Source organism: Taudactylus pleione, unplaced genomic scaffold (genome assembly GCF_031769625.1).
Source record: "Taudactylus pleione unplaced genomic scaffold, aTauple2 ptg000677l, whole genome shotgun sequence".
Lineage (NCBI taxonomy): Eukaryota > Metazoa > Chordata > Amphibia > Anura > Myobatrachidae > Taudactylus > Taudactylus pleione.
This window is the reverse complement of record NW_028285079.1, coordinates 555,878-568,801: the sequence shown is the minus strand read 5'-3', so window position 1 is coordinate 568,801 and position 12,924 is coordinate 555,878. Positions and strand designations below refer to the sequence as shown.

General features: G+C 44.4%; 1 protein-coding gene across 3 annotated transcripts in view; it reads right to left on the bottom strand.

The window, feature by feature from the left end:
- Nucleotides 1-12,924, bottom strand: part of GTF2E1 (general transcription factor IIE subunit 1) — a 50,045-nt gene that overhangs the window by 17,113 nt on the left and 20,008 nt on the right. For all 3 annotated transcript variants that reach the window (XM_088455880.1, XM_088455881.1, XM_088455882.1), the window contains exon 2: nucleotides 10,051-10,503. In XM_088455880.1, coding sequence (XP_088312006.1) covers nucleotides 10,051-10,498 — 448 coding nt within the window. In that variant the 5' untranslated portion in view covers nucleotides 10,499-10,503. The remainder of the gene's footprint in view (nucleotides 1-10,050; nucleotides 10,504-12,924) is intronic.

Genomic DNA, 12,924 nt, shown 5'->3' with positions numbered 1-12,924 from the left:
CACACACTGTACTAGACCGCACACACACACACACTGTACTAGACCGCACACACACACACTGTACTAGACCGCACACGCACACACTGTACTATACCGCACTCACACACACACTGTACTATACCGCGCACACACACACACACACTGTACTATACCGCACACACACACACTGTACTAGACCGCACTCACACACACTACTATACCGCACACACACACTGTACTATACCGCGCACACACACACACACTGTACTATACCGCACTCACACATACTGTACTATACCGCACACACACACACTGTACTATACCGCACACACACACTGTACTATACCGCACACACACACACACTGTACTATACCGCACACACACACACACTGTACTATACCGCACACACACACACACTGTACTATACCGCGCACACACACACACTGTACTATACCGCACTCACACATACTGTACTATACCGCACACACACACACTGTACTATACCGCACACACACACTGTACTATACCGCACTCACACACACACTGTACTATACCGCACACACACACACACACACTGTACTATACCGCACTCACACCAGGTTCCACCCCCTCAATCAAGCAGATGTTACCAGAGTCCACTCCCTCACCCCATTGTGCAGATGCCACCAGTGTGCCCCCTGTATCGCGCAGAGGTCACCCGAGTGCAAAGAAAGCTCTGTATAGATTATCCCATGCTTTATCCTTTAACAAGGGGAGATCAAGTGTCAGAGCGTGAAAATAAAAACGTATATGGTCATATAATGGTTGGATTATAGCTAAATAATAAAGCAACTATCAGGAGATTTGTCATAGTCTAGGTCGAATCCTCTTTACCAGACACGGATCACTGAACAATTATCATATTGTCCCACTAGAAGGTATCACTACCTGCAGCCTGTCATTCCTGTGCAGCAAGCTATGTCATGAGGCTGGAAAGGCTGAATGTCACGTAGACCCAGGACCCCCTCTCGTTCTCGCCACGCGCGAGGGATTTTCTTCTATACAGAAATTTCTGGGCCAATCCAGGAGACATTTCCGCAGTGCGTGGGACGGGGCGACGGTAGGGACCGAGTGCCGGGGTATACGGCTGGGAATTCAATACAGAGATTACTGTATATGACAAACACAGAGCCTTAATAATATCCCCTCCATTCCTAACATCTTCATCACAGACCAGAAGAGCTTGCACTCCACCATACAGAGACAGCGCAGTGAATGAGGGCATGCTCATTCCATTATATAACCCAAAGCAATCCCTCAGACGGCTAATCGCCAGCTCGGCGTGCCAGAGAGCCCGTTATCTGTGCGCACAGCGCTGTGCAGACACATCCCGGGGGCTCCCGGCTGCCATTGCTCACTAATATGGACATCATCCAACTTCATTACTCCTATCTCCCGCTGTAGCAGCAGATTCTCGCCCATCAGCCCGCAGCGCGGGCGTTCTCGGGATGGCGTATACGATCGCAATGTCAGCATACGCCATACATCCATAAACGGAATTTTTTTTTAAAATAAATACTAATAAAAAATGACAGTCCAAATCCCAACTTTAAAAGTGGTACCTAGCGTCACAGGTCACGATGGGAGCGATATAACACCTGGCTATGTACTATTGTGCCTGGTAGGGGAATATGAGCTTCTAGTGATATATTATAGAACCCCGTGTTCCCCTGAGAAAAGGCTGGCTACACCTGGTGCCCGGGCACATAGATGGCCCTGCGGACAACCACAGATTGGCACATGCACTCACAGCGGGCACCTGTGATGGACAACCACTGAGCTAAGTACATATGAGTAAATAGAGGCTGTAAGTATACAGCAGGCGATGTAAAGGATTCTCAGCAGTCGGGGGGGCCCCAGGGACTCGCCGGGCTCTAACACAGCTTGCGGTCAGGAAGAGAGAGCGCACACAATGCACTTGAATGGAAATAATTGCCAGCCAGGACTGCGGGGCCCCTCCCGACTGTACTCTGCTCCGAGGCCCCTGCAAGGATCAATCACTGCTTGGACGCCTGAGGCCAAACTAGCAGCGGACACAGAGCTTGAAGCATCTCTGGCCGGGAAAGGGTTAACCTGTCTGCTCCAAGGTCACCCGGACCGGCCCAGCTCCCAAATAACGCTGACAAGCTAGCTCTAGCGCCAATGCAACGCGGGCTGCAGGCTCAATGTGATCATAAGTGTCTTTATACCACCATGTATTATGGGTGAAGCAGGTCCCCCACTGTATATAACATTATAGGTAAGAATGCAGCAAGCTGTGGCCCCCTGTCTGGGGATTAGCAGACGATTAGGGGGGGGGGGGATCAGGACTGGAGAAGGTGCGGCTTTCACCTACCCCTGCAATTTAGGAATCATTGCATTAGTAAAGGGGACATGTATCTGTAATATAATGGCTGGGGGGGGGGGGGGTTACCGCAGATCTTGTAGGACAGGAAGTGTCAGTGTGGTCTGACAGAGCTGGGAAATAATCTGACATTTATCTGTGTCCATCTGGGATTTGTAACCAGTCTACTGTGCTGAGCATCCAGCGAATGCATCTGTCCTGCAGCGCGTGAAGGTCACCCTGAGAAGATGGGCAGATCGCAGCCCCTACCCGGGGAACGGATCAGGGGGAATGAACAGAAGATGGCAGGCCTCCTGTAACCCTGAGCAGCGCTCGTCACCGACGCGCCGTGCCCAAACTATGATGTCATCGCCATGTCATGCGCCCGGCTGTGCGGCAGGCTTACACGTGTTGTCTGAATAACAAAGATAAACATTCTAACAGGACAACAAATTATATATATATATATATATATATATATATATATATATATATACACACACATACATATATATACACATACACACTACTGTATGTCTATATACATATACACGTACACAGTATATTAAATATATACATATACATACACACACACACACAGTATAATATATATATATACAGAGCAGGGGGGCATTCACTAGTCTTTCACAAAGTTGAAGTATAATTCATATAATCAAATATGATCGTCCATAAATAAGATGAAGTTTTGGTCCTAACAAGGACCTTATTTATGGCAGGATTGAATGTATATATATTTGTATATATCTATATATATCTATCTGCCTGCAACACTACGCACAGTGCCTCAGACTGGGGAGACTGGAGCAAGCCACCCTGTTGCTGAACTACAGATCCCAGCATGTCCCTCAATCAGCTCACAAGAAAATAAAAGTACTAAAATAAATAAATAAAACCGGAGGTGGCAGCCGGGAATGTAACTGAGGAAATAGAGATAAGATGTACATATAATGGAGGCTCAGCGGCGGCTGTCTGACAGTGTACAGATAACAGACACAGCGCAGAGTCTAAAGGAAAATTGCTTCAGGGCTCACACTCTAGTGGTGTCTCCCAAAGTAATCTCCATTATACACCATAACGGTGGCAGAGAACAGGCCTGATACACGAGGAAACACAATGGGGGGGGGGGGGTGCCTTACAGACCACCAGAGCCTTCCCTGGCAGGGAAAGGGTATCACTGTACAACGTGCGCTGGCTGGAAGTAACAGCAGCCGCATGCACCTAATGAGGCTCATCTGATGGATGAATGGATCCCAGGGGGGAAGGGGGGGGGGGGCTGGCTACATCACCGACAGCCGCTGCATAGTACCAGTCACTTCATAGGGGAGAGCTCCCCCTGCTGGCCACTCTCGCACTCTGCAGGAAACCTATTTCTTTCTGTACAGTACACAATAAATGAGATCACTGTGACACTTTGGGCTCTATTTACTACAATCCGCATTGGTAATGCAGATTGTAGTGTGATATCACCGAGTGAATTCGCATTGCAAATTCCGGCAATATCACAGGGATTTACTACAAATCCCTTACAGGGACAGAGCTTGCGATAAAGCTCTGTCCCTGCTAATCCCCTTCGGGGCCTTATCACGGTATTTTCGCAAAAAATACCGTGATTAAGTGCCCGCGCATGCGCCGACCGATTGCCGCAGCTACCCCCCTTCGGCGCTAAGCCCCACCCCCGCGATCGCGGACCCCCCTCCCCCCCCCCGCGACCCCCCTCTCCCTTACTTACACTTACCTGCATGCTCCAGGCCTCAGGTGATCTCCCATACAGAACTGGGGCCCGATCACCTGATGACCGGGCAGCAGTGCACTGTGGGAGACCAGCTGACTGGAGGGGAGTCATCACCGGAGGCCCGATCACCGGTCCCTGGAGTCAGGTAAGCAATTTTTTTTTTTTACAGTAATCAGCTTGCGGTCTGTTTAGACCACACAGCTGATTACAGGGACCGAATCCCGGCTCTGCTCTCCCCGTTAGAGCAGGGCAGGAGGCCGGTAACCGGGGGAGACCCTGGATAACGCCACCTCCAGGTAACGTTATTATCACAGGGCTTCCCCCGATATTTTTTTCACATTTATTTTTAGTAACTCTGGTCGGATCACATTTCCCATTACAGTTATGGGAAATGCGATCTGCTTTACTCCTTACGTTGCAAATTAATTGATTGGATCCCCTCGGATGTTGGGCATGATCGGCTTTTGAGCCTCAAAAGAAGAGAAAGTTTTCGGATACACAAACTTGACACAATGATGCCTCGAGGGCTCAATGAGTATAATCCTTTAGGAGTGTTCCTGTAGTTCTATTCCTTATATTTGGTTGGTAGTAAACCATACTGACCTCCTTAATCACATGTTATGTTTCACTAAAATTTGAGTTCCCTAACTCATATATACTGGCAAACAGATTCATTAGTAATGCTGTACAAGTTATCCTTTAAAACATTCATTTAGTGTCTGTAACAGTGTCTTTATGTTTTTTAAATATTATTGTTCATGCAGTCTTTTATATTTACTGTATTGATATACTGTCAGTCATATCAGGCTCCTGTAACCTTTAATCTGTGTGCTCCGTTATCCTTCTGACCATGTGACTGAGAAGTCACATGGTCGCCAGTATTAGCCGCTTAGACGAGGCGTGCGTGTCATCCTGACACGCGAAAGTCAGACAGGTGATGATCACTTCCGGTCGGACGGCTTCTTAGCCACGACGGAGTAGGAGGTTTCACATCCACAAGGGTACATGCTTGTACCCGCGGCGGTGTATGGCCGGTGACAGCACGCGATATGCACATACATGTATCTTGGGATACGCTTTTGCGCATACTGTCTGATGTTTACATTATGCAGGTCAGTTGGCTGTATACAGGATTACCATTATGCTGCATTTTTTAGGTCCTATGGTCTATGCTTGGACCTAATACTTCTTTGCACAACATGAGAGGTCTCTGCTTTTGACCATTTAACCATACCGTCGCTGGAAGTTATTAAAGGTATTGTAACATCATTTGTTAGTCTGCATGCCGGGAGAACAGGCTAATTGGCAGCTCTACAGATAATTATTGCACTTTGGTGCGGTGTTAGTCCAGATTTTGATATTTATACACAGATATATTCTGTATCACTTGGGTTTTACAGGAGCCTGATAGACAGGTTATTTGGGTTTTTTCTTATTCTCCACAGATGTATAACATCGTTGTCTGAACACAACATTTCTGTCATATGATTGTATTGAGGTCTTGAGAAAGGTCCAGATGTGTACCGAAACGTCGACCATAACGATATTCTTCTGATCAAGCCGTGTGATGAATAAAGTTTCAAACGATATATTGAATGGCGAGTGCATCCTTCCTTCCAGGAAATCCACGTCTATTGTTTGGGACCTTGGGGTCCTTGGAAGCACCCCAATGTTGATATTTGATGATTGAGTGTGCAGGACTATTTGTGATATATATATATATATATATTTTTTTTGTGATAGATGTCACAGAAGCTCAAATGACTGCAGCATTTGCTATTTGTCTCCCTATCAGTGGGGGGAGATTCAGCTTCATATAGTGGGGGGAGAGTTAATACTCTTAATACTTGCAGATTGCTTTTTTTACCTTCTGTTTATACAGACTACAGGAGGAAATGATTGCAATTATTGTGTGTGTGTATATATATATAACACGTGGACAGGAACTCCTAACAGAAGGTACAGCAGCCGGGATGCAAGCTCCGTTATGACAGGCAGAGGCAGGTCACAAATTCAACAAAGTAGTACTTGGGGCAGCACTCCACGGACTTTACAGCAACACAAACTTTAAGCAACGTTTCAGATTTATTGAAAATCTTTCGTCAAGCCAGCAATATACAAAATTCACTCACCTTAAATAGTTGTGATCACCCCTGAATGTGACTGCAAGCGGGCGGGCATCCTTCCCCTCCGGGGTCATGCGCCATGACGTCACACGTCGTCCGTCGGGTCAGGTGACCGCACGCTGCACAGCAAGAACGTGCAAAGAACCATCACCATGGTGACAAATAAAAACAAAAGAAGAACAACAACCTATACACAGTCAATGAAGCATCAGCTTACCAAACATCGTAACATGGACAGTACATCCATCGTAACATGGACAGTACATCCATCGTAACATGGACAGTACATCCATCGTAACATGGACAGTACATCCATCGTAACATGGACAGTACATCCATCGTAACATGGACAGTACATCCATCGTAACATGGACAGTACATCCATCGTAACATGGACAGTACATCCATCGTAACATGGACAGTACATCCATCGTAACATGGACAGTACATCCATCGTAACATGGACAGTACATCCATCGTAACATGGACAGTACATCCATCGTAACATGGACAGTACATCCATCGTAACATGGACAGTACATCCATCGTAACATGGACAGTACATCCATCGTAACATGGACAGTACATCCATCGTAACATGGACAGTACATCCATCGTAACATGGACAGTACATCCATCGTAACATGGACAGTACATCCATCGTAACATGGACAGTACATCCATCGTAACATGGACAGTACATCCATCGTAACATGGACAGTACATCCATCGTAACATGGACAGTACATCCATCGTAACATGGACAGTACATCCATCGTAACATGGACAGTACATCCATCGTAACATGGACAGTACATCCATCGTAACATGGACAGTACATCCATCGTAACATGGACAGTACATCCATCGTAACATGGACAGTACATCCATCGTAACATGGACAGTACATCCATCGTAACATGGACAGTACATCCATCGTAACATGGACAGTACATCCATCGTAACATGGACAGTACATCCATCGTAACATGGACAGTACATCCATCGTAACATGGACAGTACATCCATCGTAACATGGACAGTACATCCATCGTAACATGGACAGTACATCCATCGTAACATGGACAGTACATCCATCGTAACATGGACAGTACATCCATCGTAACATGGACAGTACATCCATCGTAACATGGACAGTACATCCATCGTAACATGGACAGTACATCCATCGTAACATGGACAGTACATCCAAACATATGCCTAGCAAATGTTATGGCAATAAATTGCATAATGCCTATAGTGGTAAACGATATTACCAGTCCCACATAATATAAAAACATACAATATAATTGGGCTACAAACATGCAACATTCCCAATATAGTAGGACTGGTTATGTTATGTGGGACTGGTTTCCACCTCTCATTACAAAGACCAGTAGGATTAGTTCCTACTGACTCTTAAATGTTGCAGTCGCCACTATGTAAGTTGCTTTATGCTATACCAATAGAATATCCAGGGGGAGTGTGAGGTAATGCTGCATCCCTAGTCCCTTTAGATGTTTAGTTTAAAAATAACCTCTATTACCTAGCGTAGGTTGATATCGCTAAATTAATTCAGTACTGAGCAAAAAATTTTTTAAACATCTTGGGTATACACATGTCCCTGTAAGTTTGTCCATATGTTATTATATATGATATCGTTAACCACTATAGGCATTATGCAATTTATTGCCATAACATTTGCTAGGCATATGTTTGGATGTACTGTCCATGTTACGATGGATGTACTGTCCATGTTACGATGGATGTACTGTCCATGTTACGATGGATGTACTGTCCATGTTACGATGGATGTACTGTCCATGTTACGATGGATGTACTGTCCATGTTACGATGGATGTACTGTCCATGTTACGATGGATGTACTGTCCATGTTACGATGGATGTACTGTCCATGTTACGATGGATGTACTGTCCATGTTACGATGGATGTACTGTCCATGTTACGATGGATGTACTGTCCATGTTACGATGGATGTACTGTCCATGTTACGATGGATGTACTGTCCATGTTACGATGGATGTACTGTCCATGTTACGATGGATGTACTGTCCATGTTACGATGGATGTACTGTCCATGTTACGATGGATGTACTGTCCATGTTACGATGGATGTACTGTCCATGTTACGATGGATGTACTGTCCATGTTACGATGGATGTACTGTCCATGTTACGATGGATGTACTGTCCATGTTACGATGGATGTACTGTCCATGTTACGATGGATGTACTGTCCATGTTACGATGTTTGGTAAGCTGAAGCTTCATTGACTGTGTATAGGTTGTTGTTCTTCTTTTGTTTTTATTTGTCACCATGGTGATGGTTCTTTGCACGTTCTTTGTGTTGCTGTAAAGTCCGTGGAGTGCTGCCCCAAGTACTACTTTTATATATATATATATATATATATATATATATATATATATATATATGATACCAAACTAGGCGGCACTCAGGAGTTTGTGATAATATATGTGATAAAAGTCCTTTAATCAGCCACATATACACACACACGCGCGCGCGCACACAAACACACACACACACACACAAGTACCGCTGCATATGGATGGATAGAGAGATAGAGATATATATATTTTATCTCAGTATATGTAGCTTTGATCATCCAACTTTTAAAGCCAGGATTACGCCAGGCTCAGTCTTATCAGAAAAACACAGAATGCCCCAGCACACGGCAAGGACCAGCCAATGAGATTCTCATCCTACATAATAGTAATGCAGAGATGCCAGTGAGGGGAGAGCTTGTGGGCAGCTCAGCATGGCGGTAAGTACTAGGCACGCCCCCAAGAGTGATGAAAAGGGGGCGCATTTTAAGAAAAACGCTCCCTTTTTGGTGACTGTCCTTTTTTGACAACACGGTGCCCTGCCCCGCACCAGACCTAGAAGGAACACTACCTCCTCACACACCACCAGAGTCATCTCTTTAAACCCTCAAATTAAATCTGAAAGTCTGCAGGTAAATCACATCTTGTTTGTTTCATTTCAAAGCCATTGTGGTGGTGAATAGAGGCCAAAATATGACAATTCTGTCAATGCCCCAATATTTATGCACCTGACTGTATATATATCAGATTAGTGAGCTGGGAAAAGGAGACAGAACCTGCGCTGGCCGTATCGCTTTCACACGCCATATCCATTTTACCACCAATTTGTAAGCGGTGTATCTCCCTAGCTGCGACAAATTCCCCCGACCTAGCCGAATGTTTGGTTAATAGGTGCCCCCAGGGACTCCGTGTAATAAATTCAGACGCTTGTGGCTCATTTATCACAGTATTACTCCTGCCCCTAACCTTTACAATAAACATTTATTGCGATTTATGATAGGAAATGACCTGGAACGTCCCTCCCATGAAAATACAACTGACTACGAAATGGCAACATTTAAGCGAAAAAACATCTTGGGACACGAGAATGCTTTTCACCTTCTGGAATTAGAGGACACAAACAGTCTTAACGAAGGCACCCTACGCGTTTCGATATTTTACCCCGATGAAGATGCAGAACGAAACGCGTGCAATTAAACAGCAGCCCCTGAGAATGTGGCTCTATTCTCCCACCTACTATTCATTTTCTACATCCATCAATAGTTTTTTTCCAGTATAATGTTTGTGTATAGCAGGTTATATTGCCATTAACCAGTCACTGAGTCACGGAAACACTTAGATTTCACTGATTCCCATTTCCCTTCTGACGGGAGAAGTGTGGGAGAATAGGGGTATATTTGGGATAGGATAATGCTGATTCTCCTCAGCTTCCTTGATAGGAGAATGACCCCTACCTGGCACCTTACCTGTCATGGGATCAAACAGCTGGTTGGCCTCCAAGTCGGTGAAGGTGCTGAAGCAGTTGGGACACTTGAAGGATGCCCGGTTGGTGGAGTCCCTCTCGTCCGTCTCAATCCTCCTCCTCATGTGGTCCAGCTTGTACTTCACCACATTGACCAGCAGTTTATAGTTGATGAAGTAGTAGTTGTGCCTGGTGGTCTTTCCATCCGTGGCCGTCTCCACCCGCATCCGGCATTTAATGAACTTGTCTCCCTTCAACGTGTTGAGCACGGCCCGAAGCTGCTTGCGGTCAAACCTCAGGAGCTCCAACATGTCTTCCTCCTTCACACAGGGGTTGCGGATGAGGATGTCCAGCGCCAGCGCATGCTCCAGACCGTAGAAGCCACGTACCACATACTTTGCCAGGCGCTTCAGCACTGCAGGAACTTCAGTCACCACTTCTGGGTCCGTCATAATTCCTGTAACATGGAGCAGAGACGGAGCATGAGAGAGGAGCAGTGTACAGACTCTCGGGAGGGGGGAGCAGAATTATACATGTACAGTTTATAACTCTAACATGACTGGGAGGGCAGAATTATACACATACAGCTCATAACTCTAACATGATTGGGGGGGGGGGGACAGATGTGGGGAAGGTATTAGTTGATTACTGCGCCTGATATTGATATTATGTAATCAATATAAAATAATCTGTTTGCGCTCTATTAATAAACAGGAGGCGTGATTTCTTTAGAAAATACCATTTAATGGTTGAGTAACACATGCAAATTATTAAAATATGATCTAGAAACAATACATATCAGAATATAGAAGTTTCATATTCATACACAGTAGAATCATAGTAGCTTAAAATTAGATATAAAGTGTCTAATTATTCGAATGGAGATTACAGGCCCCATGAAACAGTTAGTTTCTTTGTTTCCTTCTACAGTTATAATATGTCCGTTCACTGAAACAAATCAGTTCGGTATCCTTGTTTTATAATACAAGCATGCTTTTTACCACTTGTACAGCCTTCAATTGGTATTGATAACCAATTAGAGGATCTTCTACAAGGTGAAATGAGAAATTGGTGGGATAGCGTTTCACTCCAAAAATATTTGGATGAGAAAATTATCCCAAGAGGATTAAGAATTTTCAAACATCAGATTGGACTACTGTAACCTCCTCCTAGCTGGCCTCTCCAAATCCCATCTCTCTCCTCTCCAGTCTGTGCTCAATGGTGCTGCTCGGCTCATCTTCCTCTCCAAACGCTCTACATCTGCTTCCCCTCTCCTACAAGCCCTCCACTGGCTCCCATTCCCTTTCAGAACCCAATTCAAGGCTCTCACACTCACTTACAAAGCCCTCACCCAATCCTCTCCCATTTACATCTCTGATCTCATCTCCCTTCACTCTTAACTCTTCTGTCCGCCCTCTTTGCTCAACTAATACACGCCGCCTTTCATGCCAATTGATTACTTCCTCCCACTCCCGCCTCCAAGATTTTGCTCGTGCTGTTCCTCACCTTTGGAACTCCCTCCCTCTCCCCATCAGACTCTGCACCTCTCTGCAATCCTTCAAACGGGCTCTCAAGAACCCCTACTTTATTAAAGCCTTCCAGCTCTCGTCCTAACTTGCTGCTACATCTTCCTTCCTCCCCGCCTACCCCATCTGTGTCACTCTGTCACTCCTGTATGTGTTCCCCTCCCTTAAAGAATGTAAGCTCTTTCGAGCAGGGCCCTCTACCCTCTTGTGCTTCTCCCTACTGTAATTTATTTTCTCTCTTACTCCCCACTAGGGCAACTAACACTTGGCTGCTTATGCGGGCGTAAAGGTCGCTAATATAGCAATGTTTATCCATGTCCTGTATTGTATTGTATTGTAAGTCACTGGTTACTTATTTGTCTATGTACTTTGTAAGTCGCTGCGGAACACTTGTGGCGCCATATAAATAATAATAATTATAATAATAATAAAAGATAGGCGTGATTATATCTTGGAAGCTATGAGACAGCTACAGGATAAGAAATACTACATCTCACTACCTAAATATCCCACCCCCAGTTATAAAAGGGAGTTTGGAATCATGGTGGATCTAGCACGAACTGAGAAAGCAATATCAGAGTTTCGCAAAACTCTATATGGGCCGCTTCAAAGAACAATACATCTGGAAAGGCCCATATGGAGAAAACCTGGTCCTCCAAGGCCGTTTTATAGATGATTTATTCATTATTTGGGATGGGGGGTTTCGCACGAGCACAAGAATTTGTAAATTACTTAAACACCAACACATTTAATCTTTCATTCACTTACACATTTAGTTGTGACACGATCAATTTTCTGGATATTGCTTTCTCAGTTTAAGATAATGTTATTGTTCCCTCTAATTATGTAAAATCTGTAGGGACTACTAACTATCTACATTATTCAAGCGGACACTATAAACCTTGGGTAAAAAATATCCCTAAAAATCAAATAAATATCGAGACTTCAACTAAATTGTGCTAATGATGATTTATTCCGTCAAATGGAAGAAATGATCAGTCATTTTAAAAGAAGAGGTCATCCAGACTATCTACTGCAGAACACTAAAGGGTACGCTAAATCCATTAAAAGATCAGATCTCTTCAGAAAAAAAATTAGAGAATAAACAGAATAAGGAGAGAAGGAAATTTCAGAAATGACAACTGAAACAGTAACTTTTATATCAAAATTTAACAATAAGTCAGGGAGGATAAAACATTATCTAGAATAACTTTTCCATTCTGAAACAAGATCCGATATTGAACAAATGCATACAAGACAAACCTTTAATAACTTTTAAAAATAATACCAACTTAAAGAACCTTCTGGCACCCAGCGAGTTAAATGCGTAAATAAACCTCAGGACGGCATAT